Raw genomic sequence first — 19,745 nt, 5'->3', positions numbered from 1 at the left:
ATGCGATGAAATGAATAGACATCTCCTTCCACGTTTCAGACGGGTTTAGTTAAAAAAATAATATGGCGATAACAATGGCGATAAAATAGAAATTGAGAGATACCTGCGTGATCTCTTACAATATAATAACGGTCGCGTAGGTAAGACATGTCGCGCAACTTTTATAACGTCATCAACGCGATAGGATCGTCCTCGTCGATCTGGTAATTCAGGATGTCCATCCTGAGCAGCCGGTGCTTCTGCTCGTGCACCTTCAGCGAGCCGGGCTGTATGAAGGCCTTCTGGCAGACTACGCAAACGTACGGTCTCTCGCCCGAATGCGTGCGCTCGTGACGAATGATGTGGCTCTGATAGTGAAACCTCTTGCCGCAAACCCGACACGCGTACGGGCGTTCGTTGGTGTGCGTTCTGCTGTGGGTCTTCAGGTCGAAGCTCTTGAAGAAGGACTTGCCACAGTGGTCGCAAACGTGATTACGTTGCTTCAGGTGATCCCTCTTCACGTGCTCCTGCGCATAAAATGTATCACCTTCGAATTAGCGTACGTACAGGCTGATGAATTCCGCGAAGGTAGCGCCTTGGTGAAGTGAAACTAAACTATTCGACAGACTTGATCCCTGCACGCTTCGTAGAAGTATTTAAAATTATCGAAATTTTTATTGAATAACTGATCAACTCATCTGCATCGATTAATCATAAACGTGGGATCTTTAATTCCCTAAAGTGTATCTTAATTTTGTTCATTTATTCATATTCGCTTTAATCGCATTGTATCTTGAGAATTTGAAGTTGAACAGATAGGAACTGTTCCGTAACTTTTAACAAGAGTGTCGTTATCGTTACGTTATCGATGCGAACCTTCTCTGCTACACACTATACCTGCGCAACGACAATGTAAGGATAACGACGCTCTTGTTAAAAGTTACAGAACAGTTTTATTCGGGGAGAATTCTGATAGCAAGGTCCAACTTGCTTGCTTCAGTCGAAAACATCACGAGCAAGCAACAAATTGCCACACAGACCTAACGACGTTATAAAGCGACAAGCACTCACGTTCACTTGCGACAAGGTGCTGTAGACCCTCGGACAAATGTCGCAGACAAACTTGGGCGGCCAATTGGAGCTGTGAGTGCTCGCGATATGCTTGTTCAGGGTGGATTTCCAGGCAAAGGACACTCCGCACTCTTTGCAGTGGAACTTCTGCTGATCCGTAAAGTGTATGCCAATGTGCTGTTTATAGTTGTAAGCCGTCGAGAACGCTTTCTTGCACACGGAGCATTGGTACTTCTTCGGCGAGCTCTTCGACTTCTCCGGCTTCTCCGACTTCTCCGGCTTCTTCGCTTCCTTCGACGTTCCGACGCGACTCTCATCGCTCACGCTCCCGTTGCTTACGCTCATATCGTTGTTGATCATCAGATCCGTGTACAAAGAGTTACCTGAGTCTGCGGTGCCTCGCTCGTTGCTCATGTCTTCCTTCAACAGCGCGCCGGGCTCCACGTACGCGAAGAAGTCCGGCTTACCCTCGGGGCAATCAGCGATCTTATCGTTGTCCTGCAGAACGTTCGAGCAATCGCCGTCGAGCTTGCTCGAGGAAGCGAAGTCCGACTCTTGCTCGGTGATCTGACAGTCCTGCAACAGCTCTAACAACTGGTCGCCGTCGTTTTGGACTAAGCACACCATCGGTGACTCTTTGCTCGCCGATGACGATGATTCCACGCCGATATCGGCGACTTCCACGAACTCGAAGAACCTCTCGTTGCAGTTCTCATAATTCAGTCGCTCGAACACCTCGAAATTTGTCTCGACGTACTTGTCGAAGTCCACGTGCGACTCGTTCTCCAGCAGCTCCAGGTTACCGGAGCCGTAGGTCTGCAAATTCTTCTCCTGCAGCGCGGTCGCACAGTTCTCTCGCGAGTCCTGCTGGAAATGCCCAGACTCGTGGTCGCACAGAACGGTGAAGCTCTTCTCGTCTCTGTGAAAATCGAACTGCGTGTAGTTGAATTCGTGATTTATGTCGGTGAGGTCCTCCAGAGTCTGCTGGTGCTCCGTCCGGCCGTTCTTCTCGTTATCCTCGCGCGTATCCCGCGAGTCGTTACTTCGACAGTGCTCGAAGGTGCTCGACGGCTCTTCCACTTTGTTCCCCGTATTCTCTACGCTCGAATTGTCTTGCATCTTCTCCACCAAGTTGCTTATGAACTCGTAAAATTGCTCACCCGCCTCCGTCTGCACCATACGCAACATCGGGTCCTCGTTGTTCAACGCTATATTACCGGGATTGCTTAGAACCTCCTGGTTGCCCTCGTTGCGCGGCAAGCTTTCCTGATTCTCAGCGGAAACGGGGGCGTACGTTAAGTTGTTAGCAGCGAGATTCGCGGAGTGTTCAGACTTCACCGTGTCCAAATCCGTATTACCGCAATAACGAGACTCGTCAAACTTTAACAAGCCCAACTCGGACAGCTCGATGTACAACTGATTGTCGTCGTTCAATGACGCTTTCTCGCATTTCCTGTCCTCGTTGATGGTTTCCTTGCACATCTGCTTATGCAGGAACTTCGGATCCGCCGAGACTTCATCGGAATCACACGTCTGCAAGTTCGTTCCCATATCCAACTTGCCGACGTCGCTCCTTGCCACGGAGTCCTGCTTAAAGTCTTGTATCGCGCGCGCCTCTGCGTCACCGGGTCCTCTATCTCGCGGTAAAAAGGTAAAACTGTTTTTATCGAGCTGATGTTGGTGAATTATATTGTCTTTGGATTGTGCCTGCTCGTGATTACAGGCTGCATCCTGAGGAGGACTCGAAACAACGGTTTTACTCGTTGACAAGTCGATGGATTGGAGTTTTTCTTCGATCCCGGCGAGGTAATCTTGCGACAAGCGATGCTCAATCTCCGCCAGATTGTCTTCTTCGAACTGCTCGTTTGCAGTTTTATATTATTAGAGGCTCATAATTACATACTGTATAATGATTGAATGCTTGAATTATTTCAAGTATTTACCTGTTTAGACGTGACATAGATAACAGTCTCCAGAGGTAAATACGCCGTTACAGCTGTGTTGTTCGTGTCAATATTATGTTGATTGGATATTTTATCTTTATTCTGTGCATCTACTTCTCGATCAGTACTCTGGCATTTCGATTCCGCACTTATTTTCTCATGATATCTATCTTTAACGTTATTGTCTGTCATCTGAAAAGAGCAGAATAAGTGAGACACATGAATCTTGAACGCACTTCTGTTGAGAAGTTATGTATTTAACCATCACCTTCTTATAACTATTATACTCTGATAACACAGCGCTCTCGAACGACGCGTTTTGTGTTGTCGCGAGAGAGCTACGCAACTGAAACAATCCCCGCAAGATTCGTAACATCGCCGTTTAGCGACCAATTGTTGCTCTGTCGCGATACTTTTAATAAACTAAAAATTTGCATTGTGATTCCAATGATAATGCAGATATAAGTAGGACCAACAACAATAATTGCTCGTTACCTCATTCTCTTTAGACACATGCTCAGTGACTTGAGATTTATTGCTGATAAGACTAGAACTGCAATACTGACGCATGCTTTCCTTTGGTATCCCGTGTATTATTTGTTTGTGTCTTACTAGCGAGGAAACTTGCGTGAACCGTCTGTCACAAATTGAGCATAGATAAGGCTTAACTCCTGCAGATAACGCAAATAAAAATACTGATAAGTACTTATTAGTTATCACCATCAATGCTTGCTTTCCATTCTGTAACTTTATTTTTTTTTTCTCAAATATTTACACTCTGACATAATACCATCTGAGTTTATCATCGGATACATCACCTGCATGCACTCTGCAGTGCCTTATAAGATTTGATATGTGATTGAATCTTCTTCCACAAAACTCACAGATGCAGAAGTTTGTGCCCAGGTGGACATTCAGGTGTGTACGCAAGTCTGCTTTGCGGAAGAAACCTTTCCCACATATCTGACATACTTGAGATCTCTCTCCTAGGTGAATACTTCGATGATGATAGCCGAGTTGCGAGGCACGATCAAAGGTCAGTCCACATTCGGAACATTTGAAAATTTTCACCATATTGTGACGAACGTTCTTCTGTAGCTTCATCTCTAATCATAGAAAATATTTATGTGAACACGTTGTTTTCTTGTAACGAATAAAGATATATAATATAAAACACTGTCAAAATAAAAATATTGCCTGTATTTGTCTCTTGTGTATTTGCATCGTTTAACATATTCATTTCGTTGAACGAGTTGAATCTCGATTTGTTTATTTTCTCGATAGGAAAAGCTCAATCACAGTCGAAACTGTTCATAAATATTCAAATACCTAAAACTTATTTTTTCTGCAATAATAATTAATCAATACTATTATACTGATGATACAATTATTTATAAATTGATCATAGCTACATCACATACTTGCTGTGATAAATACAATGCTTTGTACAGCTTTTTGTTCCTAACCTCCAACTGTCAACCGAAGAATCTGTCTTTTATATATATATACATATGCACTTTCTGTACTTTTTACCATCCTCCCTCCTTCAGTTTTCTTTCCACCAATCTCATGCAGGATTCATGGAGGATCCACACTATGATGTTTTAACCTCCAATGGAAAAGTTTGTTTTCTAGAAACGCGATCCGCTTGACATGTGGCAAGAAAGAACGTAGGATTTCTTATTTTCATTGGTTGGCACTAGTCCAACGTTTAGCAGTTTGATTTTGAATGATGTAAACAACGATTTAAAGCACCGGGGTCACAAACGGCTGTGCGGCAGAACTTGCGATCTTGTTCTGTGTTTTTAACTACAAACTCGACAAGTATATCGCAGTTGCAAAATTACTTAATTTATTCAAACGACACATAAGAAGCAACGGGAATAATTAAATTGACATAATAATTGAACACCAACAGTCATAAGTCTGACAAGTCCAAACGTATAAGAACAAAGAGCTATTTCTCTCTTGATACTGTTATCTCTGCTACGTTTTGTGCCACCTTTTTAGACATTGTATGTATTTTTGCACATGTTCTACTTATAATTTTGTAACATAATATCTATTTTTATACTTTAATGTGTTCTGTATACAAAAATATACTTGTAGATTTTATCTAAACAATATAAAATTGTAATGGTTGTAAGTCATGCAGAATGTATAATTACTATAAGATTTTTACCTTCTTTCTTAAATATTATTATGTATCTGTGCAGAAATCATGGGTAATTATATGAACAAGTTGTTCTCTCATGCTGATGATAATCGAAGAGAAAATGAAACACAGGCTGTGGAACAGCAACAAGTAGCTGAAGAAGACAATTGTTGCACACCAACATATCTCAATCGAAAATTGTTGATTGATCCACGTTCAGCTTCACAAGGAATCAGAAGAACTCCCATCTTGGTAAGATTCTAATTAATAATTTGATATGGAGTCAACTGCAAACCTCGGTTTTAATCTTAAAATTCTATGTTAAGAGTTTGTATTATCTATAATCTTTACCATATTAATATGTTGAATACAAGTTGCATGTAGACTTACAACTAATAATTCTGGTAACATAGAAAAGTAACATATTTTATACAGATTGCAGACATTCCAGTAGGAGTAAATAAGAGAACACCTAATGCAATCCCAAAACATTTACAGAAAATGCAATATCTCGAAACTAATTTAGATATTATGCCACAATGGTCACCGAAGAAAAATTTTGCAGAAAAATTGACACTTGACATTCAGTCACAAGAATTGGTACGCTATTTATTATCTAAATCGTTGCTTTCTGTGTACTAAATGAAATTATATGATGAAACCAAATTGTACTATTTAATACATGAAATGCATATTTTTATTAGCATACCTTTTATTAGTAACAAATTATACTTTATTTTTCTAAGAAAAATATTTTCACTTGCATGTTTTCCTTTTTTACAGAATAATGTACAAAATTCTTCGAGATCGGATACTAATATCGCGAAAACGCCAAAAAATTTAACAGCAATAGAGAAGGAACGTTACAGAATTTTGGGACTTGATCCAAGATCTCCAGCAGCTGACTTCAACAGAACCCCTATTTTAATACCAAAGTCTCTCGCAATGTTAAAAGCTCGATCACAAGATAACTTGAACCGCAAAGGCAGTTATGACACAGACGTTTATAATCCGAGAAACTCATGGCAGGAAACAAGCATATCACTCGATAATACTGAAATACAGTTGTTGCCAGACATAGCTTCCAAACGCTTGAAGCAGTTAGATTCTGAAACGCGAGCCGAATTGAATATACTTGACATATCCAAGTCCGATTCTGATTCAAGTATTTTTGTAAGCGAAGAAGACCTCACAGTTATTAAAAACTCAGACCTTAAACTCACGAATGACAGATCATTAGTTACAGACGAAGGGACAGCAATTGACAAACAGGAAGACAATATGGACAAACAAAATGATCGTGAAGACGTTATTGAGCAAAATATGAAATCTATGCGAATAAAGGATGACAATAAGATTAAAATATGGCACGATTCATCAATATCAGAAGAAAATGTAATAAGTAAGGAAAAGAAAGAAGGACGAAAGAAAATCGAGAGAGAACCATCTCGGGAAGAGATTCTAAAGGAAAATATATTTGATGAATATACTGTTAAAAACATTTCTCTGTCAAAACCAACAAAGATGGAAAATAATCAGAAAGAGGAAGATGGAGAAAACATAGATAAAATCCTTAAAACAGATGTAAAATTGAAATCAGAGAAAAAGATTTTCAGTCCTGATAGCAAATATGGTAACGAAGTAGTCAAGGTAATTTATAAATGCAAAAAAATACACATTTGGTTAAATATTAACTATATTATTATAATCTTTTTTTAGAATCGAACACCTCTAGCCAACAGATCTAATGGTAAAACTCATGCAATTCCAACAAAATCGCCGCAACAATTATTAAAAAATAAGACTACTAAGATACAACAAGAAAACACACCACCGTACAAAAGTTTCAGTGCAAAAAATAGAAATGATATTCAATGGGATCCGAATTCTTCAATTATCATATAAATGATATATTTAAGTCAGCACAAAAGATAATATTTAGTTGCAATTTGTTTTATTCTTAGACTACAATTATGCTACTTTGTGTTGCAATCTGTAAGTAAAACTTCTAATTTCATATTGAAAAATTTATTAAGATGAATAAAAAAACTGTTCAAGCGATTTTATACGTAAGAATAAAATTCGACAAAACTCGAATTTCTGTTTAAGATTTAAATCAGCTGTTATTTTCATATCGACAATATTTGCCAATTTCTAAATACAAAATAGTTCAAATTCATTTAGGATTATATAGGAAAATAAAGTAAAAGTAAAAATTGTTAATATTCAAATGTATTTATTAAATGTAAAATAAATTAGAACCAATAAACACAATCTAATCTATAAATTTCTGTAAGATATTCTGTATTCATTTTAACATTTCTTGCATCGCCGTGCGAATTTGCAACTTTGCTATTTGAATAGAATGCCGAAGATCTTCACTAGGTTGTATTAAATGGGTTACACTGGAAAATATATTTCAAAAGTAAGTAAACAATATATATATTTAAAGTATTACCCAAGCAGCAAATTTATGTTGCACGCAGTATACTTCAAATAGTATTTTGCCATTGGTCCAGTGGCCCAAATTTGATTAAATTTTATTTTAATATTATATATATTTTATATCAAGTGTGATTTAGTAAGATTTATTTTCGCGCCTATGTCATTAATTATGAAATATCCTGCATGCAAGTAAAGTGCATTAAAGGAGTCTACTTTTTGACTGTAGAAAAGTATAAATAAGCTTGCTGTCTCTACAACGCAAATAGTAAATAAATCGATTAGCCGCAATTAAAAAGTATCAAAAATGTATGTAATTCATTTCATTGTATTTTTAACTGTATTCAGAGACACTATATTAAATGAGTGCTCATTGCTATTGAACCCTAAAGACACGCAACTGTGAATGCTGTTCCTTGAAAGGATAGATAGATGCATCGTATACAAAAAAGTTATACTTTAAACTATAACTCAAAGCCATAATAAACATTAACAAAAAAGTTAGTGCACCATGAGTTTAGAGATGACATTCATCTGCATTTTTTTTTTTTTAATATTTTGATAAGACTTCTTTAATGTACCTTGCAGCACAAGTATTATAAAGAGATACATACTTTGGATTTTTTATAACTATTTTCTTCGTCTCATCAGACTTTTCCAGTAACTTGACTGTAATTCCACTGTTTACTTTCTTCACATTGCAAAACACATTGGTTTTTTCAGCAGAGCTTAATTTTGCTATATTTCTGGTGTCTATAAGCTGTGGCCGGGTGATTTTAACTTTCATATTATCGCTGACACGTTGTCCTTTGTAATTCCTCTTGCGCACATTTGACTTTAGATTTCCATTCGACTGCGAACTTCCTGCTTGTATAACCGCCTCGGTCGGTTGATACGGTGCTGATAACAAACCTGATGCAGATGCAGCATTGTTCCACTCTATGGGCACACTGGGCTTAGATACAGATCGTGAATCTATATTCTGAGGTATTCCGTTACAAATAGAGGAAAGCGTTTCCCCAGGATAACAATGTTTAACTCGTTCCTCAGTAAGTGGCAAAGCGGGCGTTTTCTTTCTCCTATGATACTGGTTTCTGTGATTAGAATTTTAGTATGAAATTAACATATCATATTAACATATGATTCACTTATTTACTATATATGCATCAACTAGTATACTTAGTTTACAGTTAACAATAATGGTAATGAGTAAACGTACGATGGGACAAATTTATCAACTTCCGGATTTGTCAAATCTTCCTGATTTCGTTTTATCCGTGTTGCTACATCTCTACGACGTTGGATAAGCTTTGCTTTTGTTTCTGATAAAGTTTCTAATTCAGGGACATAAAAAACATGTAGAAGTCCCCCAAAGAAGTTTTTATTGTCAATAAATCGTTTTGCTATTCTGTATAAAAGATGATTTAATTAGAGTCAATAATAATTTTCTGTCTTTTAAGTACCATTTTAATTAAAGTAACAACTATTTTTCTACAACAGAAATATATATTACCTCGCGCTTTGGATACGTGCATAATGCACATGATATGTTTCTGTAAATTCTCCTGATGGATATTCAGTCACCAACTGGATCGCTTTCACATCACCATATGGACAAACAAGTTTCTTTACTTCTTCGTCTAATTTTATTTTTGGTACTCCACATATTAGCAAATGCTGTGATTCATCATTAATTGTGTAAACCTGTTACATAGAGCTAGTACGTCAAGGAAATGGTTTATGAGAAACCATGTAATATGGCTTGTGTGGGATTGTCCAAACTTAAAATATTAACTTATAAAACTTAAGGACTATACAATTATTGCAATTATATTATTGCAATATTAGAAGTGTTAAAGTGTTGGTATATTACCTAAATAAATATTATAAAATAAGATTAATTGTAATATAAGAGAATAAGATTCAATTCTATAGTAGGATACAAGTCCCCAACGCTACCTTGATAGCTGTCAACCTTTTTCCTTGCCTATAAGGCGGTCGGGATTGACACAGTTTTTGTTGCACATGATGTGGCATTTGAGTTATTATGCATTTATTCTCCGCCATTGTCTGTTTTGTGCACAATTATTATATCCTAGCAGGAAATAAAAACATCGACACTAAAAAAGAAATTGGAAAATGAAAGAAGTTAATAATTAAAAATATGTATGTATATTATACCAGTAAGTAAATACTAGCTTTCTCGAGCACATTTACTTGATAGGTTAGGTTAGGGCGCGAAGTAGTAATAATAATAATAATAAACTTGATTATTTATCTACACTTTATGCAAAAAGTGCAGCGGTGAAAAGCAAGATCTTTAAGCTACGTGATTGGTCTACGATAGTACGCTCGAATAGTTTTCAACGTTTTTTGTTTGAAATTTTCGCATATATTGCGTAAAGAACAATTTTAATTGTCATAAATTTGATTTTAATTCGCATACATATATCTCGATACACATATTGTCGGTTGATCATGGAAGCGCGATTCAATTATTTTTAAATTTAGTAGTATTTCAAATCATTTCGTTCGAAAACACTAATAATTTCGTTTCAAGTTTCAAGTCGTTTTTCCCCCTAAAGAAGTAAATTGAAATATTAACTAATATAATATTAGAAATATTAATTAATTAATATTATAAATAACGAAACGTCGAAAATGAATCTAAGAGATAGACGCGTTTTCCCAATCCGAAAATTAAGTCAAATATTCCTCTACACTGCGAAAATCTAAAATATTAGAGTTTTGTTTTAAATTTTTACTCGAGCCTAAGTACCAATTTCATGAAACAAATGAATCTAAATCGAACCAATTTTACTTAAAAATAATCAGTCGACGTTTCACTGTGATTGGTCTATCAAAAGTCGGTAGCCGAGACGATCTTCACACTTGATGGTTTGATATGCGCTTTATCATATAACCTAGCGTTGAATGGAAAAAGACCTCAACTTTCAATGCTGCAGCGGTCGGAAAAAAATAGTTTTTGTATATAGCTACATCAAGTCACACTCTCTACTCGTTTAAAGCGAAACGGCTGTACCTCGACAATTCTTATAAGACAAAGAGAGAGAGAGAGAGAGAGAGAGAGGAAGAGGAAGAAGAAGAGAGAAAGAGAGAGAGAGAGAGAGAGAGAGAGAGAGTGCGTGAACGAAATAAAAAGACAATGGCTGCGTTCAGAAGAACGAAATGATCAGTGAGCGCTTAGTGATTCTCGCTCCTGATTGGCAAATACTTCTGGGTCTATGAAGAATCTAAAAGAATGCTCCAGTCACAGACAATAATCACTAAGCGCTCACTGATCATTTTGTTCTGCTGAACGCAGCCAATGGTTACGTTTAGAAAACAAAGCGCTCACTGAGCGCTTAGTAACTATTGGTTCTTACTGTTAGATCCTTACATTCAGACCAATAACGTTGACGAATTACTCAACCGTTGTGTAACCGTTGTGTTTTCTGAACGCAGCCAATGGCTGCGTTCAGCAGAACAAAGTGATCAATGAGCGCTTAGTGATTCTCGCTCCTTATTGGTAAATACTTCTGGGTCTATGAAGAATCTAAAAGAATGCTCCAATCACAGACAATAATCATTAAGCGCTCACTGATCATTTTGTTCTACTGAACGCAGCCAATGAGAAAGTTCAAAAAGTGCAACACGCGCAGCTCACCTCCTCAGGCGCCGATATCTCGGTGTCCGCTCCTGCGCCCCTGCCGCTTGCCGCAAAAACTATGCTCGGCGCGTTGCGTGCTTGAAGCGGCGGTCCGTCCATACTCACGTTCGGCCGCACCCGGCGTTGCGCTCTTCGTTTTTATCGAAATTCGCCGTGCTGTCGACGACGCGCTCACACCGGACCACGCGTAAACGATTCCAGGGCGATCAACGGACTCGACGACAACGCTGTACGACGTGCTGCTCGACGTTATCAGGTATGGACATTGAATCTTTTCGGTTAGGTGTGCGTTGTTTCTGTCGACTGGCTGGCGCGACGCGACGCGACGCGACGCGACGCTCGCGCGGCGTGGCGCGTCGCGTCGCGACACGACGAGTTGTTGGCGCGCGCGACGGGACACCGTCGCCGAGGAGAAGAGCGTCGCGTGACACGCGTCCCGCGGCGATGATACCGCTGCCCGAGACTCGGCGAGCCGCGCAAAAGTCGGTGACGACATGTATCACCGTCGTCTCGGCGAAGACAATCGCGACAACGTGGCGCGCAAAAGCCGATAACAAGGACATAGGCGCGCTCCGTCGACTCGCCCGCCGTGAGACCGTTCGTGCATCGAGGACGCATCAGCTACCTGAAGCGGACCCGCTGCGTCGCCCTTGCGACGCGCTTTCTCCTTCCCTAGCCGACGATCCCGCGCGCTCTCTCGTCGCTGCTCGCTCATCGCAGCGGCCAACGGAGATAATCGCGCCAGAGCTCCATGCGGCGCGGCGCGACCGACGACACGATCGACGCCCGCTTATCGATACACGCGACGAGGGTCATAAGAGATCTGGCAGCGGCGCGATGGTATGCCATTGTCACGGCGATATCAGCGGATATCGACGACGTCGCCGTGATGACAATAAACCCGCGGCTCGCAGCGCTCGGCGGCGCGCTGGTGCCTCACATGAGCGCGCGTTCGCCGAGATCAACGAGAGAGTCTCGCGAGCAGCTGAGAGGCCGCGCCGGCGACGTATGCCGCGTGGTACGTATAGCGTATACTCGCATACACGTACACAGCAATATATAAAACACACATACGCGCGCGTAAAGGCTGCCGAATACGCGCGACCGGGCCACACGGATACTGGCGACGCCTGCGCAGACGGGCGCGTTTAGCGGAGACGCGCTGTAAGCGTGCTCCGTCACTACCGCCGTCTCGGTGCGTTTATTCGCACAGTTGCCGCGGCCGTGCAATGTTCGTACGCTCGCGTCCGTCTGTCTGTCTATCTGTCCGTCTGTCGTTCGACCACTCGCGTTCGCCCGCTTGCTCGTTCGTCGCTTAGCTGGTCCGCGTCGGTCCGCGCGCCGCATCTCTCGATCTCGCGCCGTGACATTTCGGAAGTTGCATCCGCGCTCTCTCTCTCGTTCAGCGGCCGTTCTCGCGTGGCGGACTTTTGGCCGGGAAATCCGCGTTGCGCGCTACGCGACGACAGACAAGACGCGACGCGTCGCGCGCGTCCGCACGCACGCACGCACGCACGCACGCACGCACAACGGTGCTCCTCACGACAACGGTGCGCGCTTATTACGCGCCATCGGCACGCAGGTAAGCAAGCAAGCGAGCGTACACACAGACACACACACGCAGCCGCGCGCAGGCAACAGCGGCTCGGAGACGCGTCTGCCGAGTGTGTCTCTGGCTGCGCGGAAAAACTGATTTCCCGAGCGTACATGCCCGGCGCGATTTGTCGTGGCGCGGTGCTCACGCACCGGATCCAGCGGCGATGCGAGCCGCGACGACGTTGTTTACGGGCGCGAAAATCGCCCGATCGTCCTCATCACCGGCTGGACGTCGAGCCGGACAGGCGCGATTGGCCGGCAACCGGCCAATCGGCACGCAGTTATAACCCGCGCGACGTCTCGACGCGCCGGGAATTTCGCGAGTTTGCTTCTCGCAGTTAGTCGGCCCACCAGCCAGCCAGCCAGCGTTTGTTCGCGCCGAGGGTGTGAAGCGCGTCGTACCGCAGTTCCCGATGTTCGATCCGCGGCGCGCCGCGCCGCGCCGGCGAGAGAGATTATCACGCGCGCGCCTGTACGTCGTATATATCTCTTTTCCTTTCTCCCTCTTTCTCGAACGTTCTCTTTCTCTTCTCTCTCTCTCTCTCTCTCTCTCTCTCTCTCTCTCTCTCTCTCTCTCTCTTTCTTTCTCTTCTTCCTCCCCATCTCTTTTCCCGTTTCTCTCCGTTCTCTCTCTCTCTCTTTCTCTCGCTCGCTCGCTCCGTCCACGCCGGAGAGTGCAATTTGCGCGAGGCGATAAGAGCGCGCGGCTTCGATTCAAAAAGTTTTCTCGGAAGCGTGCCGTTCGCCGACAGATACGCGAAGTCACGTCATTGTTCGCCGTCAACCGTCGCGGCCGACGATAGCGATCCTCGTCGCGTCTAATTAAAGGAGGGGGCGACGCGACACGCTGAGAGAGAGAGAGAGATATTTGGCGCGTTTCTCGGGCGCGCCACAACTCACGCGAATCGACTCGTCGCGCGATCTTCGATCATTCGCCGCCCCGTGCATCGCGTCCGCCGACTCACCACCTCCCTCTCTCCTTCCGTCTCTGTCTGTTTCTCTCTCTCTCTCTCGTTCGTTCGTTCTTTCCTTCCGTCCGTGGTCCGTCTGTCGCTCTCTCGTGCCGTTTTTCCTTCTCTCGCTCGCGCTCATTGTTCGCGTTACGTGGACGCGCGTCGTCGCGCTCTCGCCGCCTCGAAGGATTTATCGCGCGCGTAGCGCGCACATAAGTACGCGGGCGGGCGGCGATAGCGCGCGAGAGCGCCGGAGAGCGACAAAGACGAGCGGATCCTTCGGCCGCGATCCCGCCGCCGCAGCGAGAGAGGAAACGATCGACGTCATCGACGTCGGACGGACGAACGGGCCGACGTATGTGTACATACGTCGTATGAGAGGCGCGAGCGCGCCTCTCCGCGCTATATATCGACGGCACGCTCTCGGGCCGATATTGAAAATAATCGCGACGCGTCGTCCTGCGGAAAAAGAGAGAGAGAGAGAGCGAGAGAGGAGAGAGAGAGAGAGAGAGAAAGAGAGGGAGACGGACAGCACCGCGACGTAGGATTTAAATTTGGTATCGGCAGTGCCGAGAGAGTGTGTGCTGTGGTGCACGAGACCCGGAGCGGACCGGCCGCCCGCACGAGGGACCGATCGAGCGCGCGCACGAGAGCGCGTCGGGACGCGCGGACGAGACGGAGAGGGAAGATCGTGTGCGGGCTGGCCGGCGGTATGCGCGGCGCGGCGCGGATCGTGCGGACACGGTGCAACGCGCGTTCTAAAGCGACAACTCGAGCGTTTTTTTTTTTTTCAAGGTGCGAAGAGATCTCGGTGGACGTAGCTATCCCCGGTGTCGTCGTCTGCCGTCATCGGTCTCCGTGGTTGCGTCGTGCTGATCATCAGCGGGACCGAGAGAGTGGCGCGGGTTATACTCGCTCAATGAACGCTTAGCGCTCTCGGTCACGAGGCAACGTCGCGTCCCCTTGCTCTCCTCCCCCTCGTTTCCCCCTGTCGTCCCGCCGGTGATCGTCGAACGGAGCCACGAGACAAGCCAGGATGCATCCCAACCTGGTGGAAGCGCGGATAGCCCTCGAGCACCAGATACTCGAAGCGATCGATCAGCTGCGTAAGCGTAAAGCGCGTCCTGATGCTGACCGCATCTGCAACTTCCTACTGCGGAAGTACTCCGTGGACGCGCGGGACACGATCGCTGATCTGCACCGGCTGATCGAGGTCGAGAAGGTGATCCAGGTGGATTACAAGGGTCACACGAGCTACCGCAACGCGTCCAAGTGGTCCCGGTTGCAGCTGTACAAGAACCGGCCGGAGGGTTTCATCAAGGAGAAGCTGAACTCTAGCATGATATCGACCGCGGTGTCCGAACTCGTCGTCGGCGAGCCGGACTATCTGGACCAGGGCGTGCCCGCTTGCCGGCTGATCGAGCAGCTGCTCGACGGCGTCTCAAGCCCGACATCCCGACGCATGGTCGAGGAGTTTCTCAACAAGGAGGTCGCATGCGGCAACATCACGCGCCTGTCCAACGGCAATTACACGCTGGTGGCGACGTCCGACGTGTCGACGCCCGCGGCGCCGGACGCGCCGCGACGCGACTCTGCGACGTCGTCGGCCACCACCACCACCCCCGCCAGCGCGTCCCGCGGCTCCCAGCAGAACGGCAACTCGGCGCGACGCGTCGGCAAGGGTTCCGCCGCCAGCAAGACCGCCAGCAGTCGCAGCAGCAGCAGGAGTAGCAGCAGGAGCAGCAACGGCAGTGGCGCGGCTGTGAGACGGAGGAAAAAGGCGATGATGGCGGCGGCGACGCTCGCAGCTACGGCTACGAGTGCCACGACCACGACGACGACGACGACGACAACCACCGCCGCCAGCACCGCCGCCACCGCCACGCTGTCGGTCGTGCCGCCGACCGCAGCGAAGACATTGACAGCTGCTGCGGTGGCGAAGACGCTCGCCGCCGCCGCGGCGGAACTTTATGAGTTTGACGAGACCGACAATCTCACGACTACCGACTCGAGGTCGAATACACCAAGATTGTCGCGGCAAACTAGCCCGAAGATGGATCAGCAGTCGGACCCGAAGAAGGAGTCGGACGATTACTCGGAGATACTTGTTGACAAGAGTAACAATGTGAGCAGTAGCGTGTCGTCGCCGCCGCCGCCGCCGCCGCCACCGCAGCAGCAGCAGCAGGAGGTGATGGAGTGCGACGACAATCAGGAGTCACACGCTTCGCTGGTGGAGGCAACCGTCCCAGCAGCGCCCGTGGTCGAAGAGTCACCCAAGTGCAACGATGTTGTCCAAACGACACCTAACCTCAAAAGGCCCACCAAAGCTGAGCGAAAGCAGCGTCTGTTCGCGAGAACGGAGGATCCGATGGATATGAAGTTCGAAGATGATCCCAGGGACAATAAGGATGAATTGGAAGCGTTAAAGGAGAAGCGGGACGAGACGGATCGACGATCGAGCGATGACCGTGAGGACGAGGAGGCCGGCAGAAGCTCAACCAACACGTCGCCGACGCCGTCCAACGTCAACGCCAGTGGTTTTCGCAGTGCGCGTAGAAAGGTAGTGTAGACCTGTGTGCTATCCTGTCGCTCCATAGCGCCTTTGGGTGTTTTTCACATATGATAGTTTTGCATAATGGTTCATCAGTGTTCTGCCTATTGATGTATGTAAATATGATAGAGATTTTTATTGGGACCTATAGTGTTCACACAGTTAAAAGATGTAGAAAAGAAGTCTAAGTTTCCTAACGGTATACCTGCTTTTATCTTTTAGAGAGCAAAGAAGGTCTTTGACCCCTCAGACAACAATCTAGTGAAACGTAAACGTGGCAGGCAACCAGGTAGTCACAATAAAAACACATTAACGCAAGACTCTCAGGATGTTAGCAAGGTACTCATCAAGGATGGGCCATGCAGACAGTGTAGTCTTTGTGCCAAAGAGAAACCAGAAGCATTGGTGGCTTGTCGAGATTGTACAGTACGAGGTAATTCTTCAATCCATTGTTTCGCTCGATTTTTTTTGTAATCAAAATATCTGCATACTTATTACATATATTTACAGCGCATCCGAGTTGCATTTATAGTCCGGAGGAAATGCTTCAAAAAGCTAACAGTAACTGGCAATGTGAGCGCTGCAAAAGTTGTACAGTATGTTGCGAAACTTCCGATGCTGTAAGTTTACGGTTGAGATTGTTCTCCATTCGTATGCTAAGATTCATACATACGTAGCTATTGATCGATATCTGTGATTATTGATTATTCGGAAGGCTATAATGGTGCATCCAATTGTAACTGAGACGCATTGTTTGCTTCAACAAGAGGATGTATCCATCTGTTACAACAAAATCATACAACTCAATCTGACACAAGTAGCTCATTTTCTTAACATAAAACTGTTGACCTACCTTGGAGATTGAATCATATCACTTTTCTGTTGCTTATATGTAACGGATACCCTCCTTTCTGACGCAAACGAGATGTCACTCGAAGTGTCACAACTTGCTTGGTCACGGCTTGCTCGTTGCCGCCTATTTGAATAATCAACAGTTGCAATATAAAATTAGCGAATGACACGTGGACTTTCAAAATGATACTTTGCATGTATAGCATAGAACCACGAACACGCAGTAGAACGTAAGCAGTAAGTAAGGAAATTGACCGATCGCAATCGATTCTTCTCGAACTAGAAGAAGAATGATCAACTATGGTTAATCAATTTGCTTACGTTTTTCCTGCTCCTCCTGGGCTATTTTCATTTGTCGATTAATCGTCACCTTGCTCTCTCTCTTTTGTTCTCCCGATTTTTACTTGTTCTCTTCCTCCAGGGTCCCCTAGTAACTTGCTTCAGCTGTGACGAAGCCTATCACTACTACTGCCACACACCGCGTGTCACAACACCGAAGTCAAGTTCCAAGTGGTACTGCAACGACTGTTTGCAGAAACAGTACAAGGCGAACGTCGTTAGTCAAAACATGAATTCGGTCAATACGAGTAGACCGAACACGCCGTCCAACACGCCTGTCTTGCCACCGGTCCTTAGTCCGCAAGTCTCACCCGCCAGGGGCTCCGATCAAATGGAGGACGACACACCGAGAGACAAAATCGATCCGAACATTCCGGATGCTTCAGACTGGACCTCTGAGCAAGTGTACCAATACTTTGCGAGGCTATTCCCTAAAGAGGCCGAGGTATTTAGACATCAAGTGAGTGTCCTGTTTGTATCAAACGAATGAGTTTCACATGATCACTTTGAGATTCGAAGAAAAATGAACTAACACACTTATTCCTGTATGTTCCAGGAGATTGACGGTCACTCACTTCTCTTGTTGAAACGTTCGGATGTGCTGACTGGACTTGACTTACTGCTGGGACCTGCATTGAAGATTTACCGACACGTCCTGAAACTTCAAGTGCGCAGAGACGACCCTAAGCTGTATTGGTTATAATACAAGGACGACATCGTGCAAGTGATCAAAAACGCCGACTTTTTCACGGTGTTGTTCCCCAGTTATGCAATTTGTATTGTGTACAAATTGTGAGCCTTCATATTGATTAAGATTGTGACTTTATCTGGTTTTCCGACTGGAGCCATTTGATCCATGTAAATACAAGATATGATTTATTTTTATATCATTTCAGCTATCGTCTCTTGCACGAAATACGATCGACCTGCGAACGGAAGTATACACATACAGGGACGGAACGCGATATATCTAGGAATAAATTGGAATAATAACAATATTATTTGCAGCATGTTCTCTTGTACCTTTTGTAGGTACTTCGTCGCGTAACACAGCGTCTGTATACATAAATATAAACAGAGACATGTATGTATAAATATTCTTACGCATACATGCGTCACATAATATTTCAATGTCATTTAGACGCTGTCGTACCTCGAAGTACTCGTGAGAGATTTAAGTGCGTTTTACGCTAAGTAGATTGCATTATAAACTTATGTAATTTTATAACGCAATGCTTGTTACGCTATATTACATTACGATACGACAAACTCATATTATAACATTACGATACGACAAACTCATATGCCTCAAAGTACTTACATTGATACAGAAAGCCCTACATCCAAGTGGCGTTACGTTTTCAAATAGTCGCGGAAAGTTCAAACATGCTGCAGATGTTAATGCTATTCGAAGTATACACGTAATCCTGATCCCTGCGTAATCGATGTGTATACATTCCGTCACGTTCAAACGCGTGCCGTATTTTCTAAGAAAATGCAGATATTTTTCATCAGAATTGTTACTTGTTAATCTAGGTCTATATTGAGAATTCTAGACTGTTCGAAAGGAAACAAAAAGAAAATGAAAAAAATGTACATTAAAAGAAGGTAAAAGCAGTTATTTGAGATGGATTATTTACACACCTTTGTATTATAACAAACTTGAATTTTATTATTCAGTTTTACATACAGAGGTAACACACATTTATCTGTAGGACATAATTATGAGATATATCGAGGAACATGGTACTTTGGTTTTACAATGTACTTTTCTATGCAATAAATATTTTGATATTTATAAATATGTTTTAATAATAGCATTAATTGCGCTTTAATAAGAGCGTTCTCTTAAATGTAGATCTTTCTGAAGATATATACAGAGACACGTACCACTACAGTGCTGATTACTTTCAACGGATTGCAAGTCGGAGGGAGAGATACATATAGTCTTATTTTGTCCTACGCTTACAGGGATACTGGCATGTCTCGGTACCGGTAACGGTAACATTTGAGAATATATATAAGTCTTGCGAGAACAGGAACTTGAACGTTTACTTTTGTACGACACATACATTACACTTCCTAGATCACATGTAAATTCCACAAGATTTAGTTCGAAAAATTTTCAAGACTGCGAGATCGCGGTACTACGAAGCTAAGCTGCAGCGCGAAAATCTCACAACATATCATTTTT

The 19,745-nt window shown here is 44.0% G+C and overlaps 4 protein-coding genes across 12 annotated transcripts; 2 read left to right on the top strand and 2 right to left on the bottom strand.

Annotated features, from left to right (window-relative positions):
- Positions 1–26: 26 nt before the first annotated feature.
- On the bottom strand, positions 27–4,488 carry LOC105192357 (transcription factor E4F1). Of its 4 annotated transcripts, none has more exons than XM_025307168.1 (8): positions 4,415–4,488; positions 4,191–4,338; positions 3,812–4,099; positions 3,489–3,664; positions 3,262–3,339; positions 2,994–3,185; positions 1,051–2,907; positions 27–506 (listed from the first exon to the last, which is right to left on the bottom strand). In XM_025307168.1, exons 2-8 carry the CDS (start codon positions 4,231–4,233, stop codon positions 162–164), a joined length of 2,979 nt encoding a protein of 992 aa, XP_025162953.1. In that variant the 5' UTR covers positions 4,234–4,338; positions 4,415–4,488; the 3' UTR covers positions 27–161. The 4 variants fall into 4 exon arrangements, with proteins under 4 accessions (XP_025162953.1, XP_025162954.1, XP_011154734.1 ...); XM_025307169.1 differs by having other exon boundaries at positions 4,191–4,328; positions 4,415–4,484; XM_011156432.3 differs by lacking the exon at positions 3,262–3,339 and having other exon boundaries at positions 4,415–4,487.
- Positions 4,489–4,585: 97 nt separating this feature from the next.
- LOC105192359 (uncharacterized) lies at positions 4,586–7,175 on the top strand. Its single transcript, XM_011156435.3, has 5 exons — positions 4,586–5,008; positions 5,210–5,400; positions 5,584–5,748; positions 5,932–6,798; positions 6,868–7,175. Exons 2-5 carry the CDS (start codon positions 5,215–5,217, stop codon positions 7,051–7,053), a joined length of 1,404 nt encoding a protein of 467 aa, XP_011154737.2. The 5' UTR covers positions 4,586–5,008; positions 5,210–5,214; the 3' UTR covers positions 7,054–7,175.
- A 247-nt stretch (positions 7,176–7,422) lies between these two features.
- Positions 7,423–11,313, bottom strand: LOC105192375 (uncharacterized). 5 transcript variants are annotated; one of them, XM_019845648.2, is made up of 6 exons: positions 11,258–11,313; positions 9,550–9,710; positions 9,104–9,294; positions 8,810–8,998; positions 8,205–8,684; positions 7,423–7,553 (listed from the first exon to the last, which is right to left on the bottom strand). In XM_019845648.2, the coding sequence occupies exons 2-6, from the start codon at positions 9,655–9,657 to the stop codon at positions 7,457–7,459; spliced, it is 1,065 nt and encodes a 354-aa protein (XP_019701207.1). In that variant the 5' UTR covers positions 9,658–9,710; positions 11,258–11,313; the 3' UTR covers positions 7,423–7,456. The 5 variants fall into 5 exon arrangements, with proteins under 5 accessions (XP_019701207.1, XP_019701206.1, XP_011154770.1 ...); XM_019845647.2 differs by lacking the exon at positions 11,258–11,313 and adding an exon at positions 9,808–9,826; XM_011156468.3 differs by lacking the exon at positions 11,258–11,313 and adding an exon at positions 9,790–9,816.
- A 43-nt stretch (positions 11,314–11,356) lies between these two features.
- Positions 11,357–19,349, top strand: Lint-O (L(3)mbt interactor in ovarian somatic cells). Of its 2 annotated transcripts, none has more exons than XM_011156438.3 (6): positions 11,357–11,516; positions 14,605–16,369; positions 16,583–16,793; positions 16,871–16,980; positions 17,634–18,011; positions 18,108–19,349. In XM_011156438.3, exons 2-6 carry the CDS (start codon positions 14,846–14,848, stop codon positions 18,252–18,254), a joined length of 2,370 nt encoding a protein of 789 aa, XP_011154740.2. In that variant the 5' UTR covers positions 11,357–11,516; positions 14,605–14,845; the 3' UTR covers positions 18,255–19,349. The 2 variants fall into 2 exon arrangements, with proteins under 2 accessions (XP_011154740.2, XP_011154739.2); XM_011156437.3 differs by lacking the exon at positions 11,357–11,516 and adding an exon at positions 11,666–12,842.
- The last annotated feature ends 396 nt before the right edge of the window (positions 19,350–19,745 follow it).

This window comes from Harpegnathos saltator, unplaced genomic scaffold (assembly GCF_003227715.2).
Source record: "Harpegnathos saltator strain DR-91 unplaced genomic scaffold, Hsal_v8.6 scaffold835, whole genome shotgun sequence".
NCBI lineage: Eukaryota > Metazoa > Arthropoda > Insecta > Hymenoptera > Formicidae > Harpegnathos > Harpegnathos saltator.
Note: the sequence above shows the minus strand (reverse complement) of the source record. Positions and strands in the feature narration are given on the sequence as shown.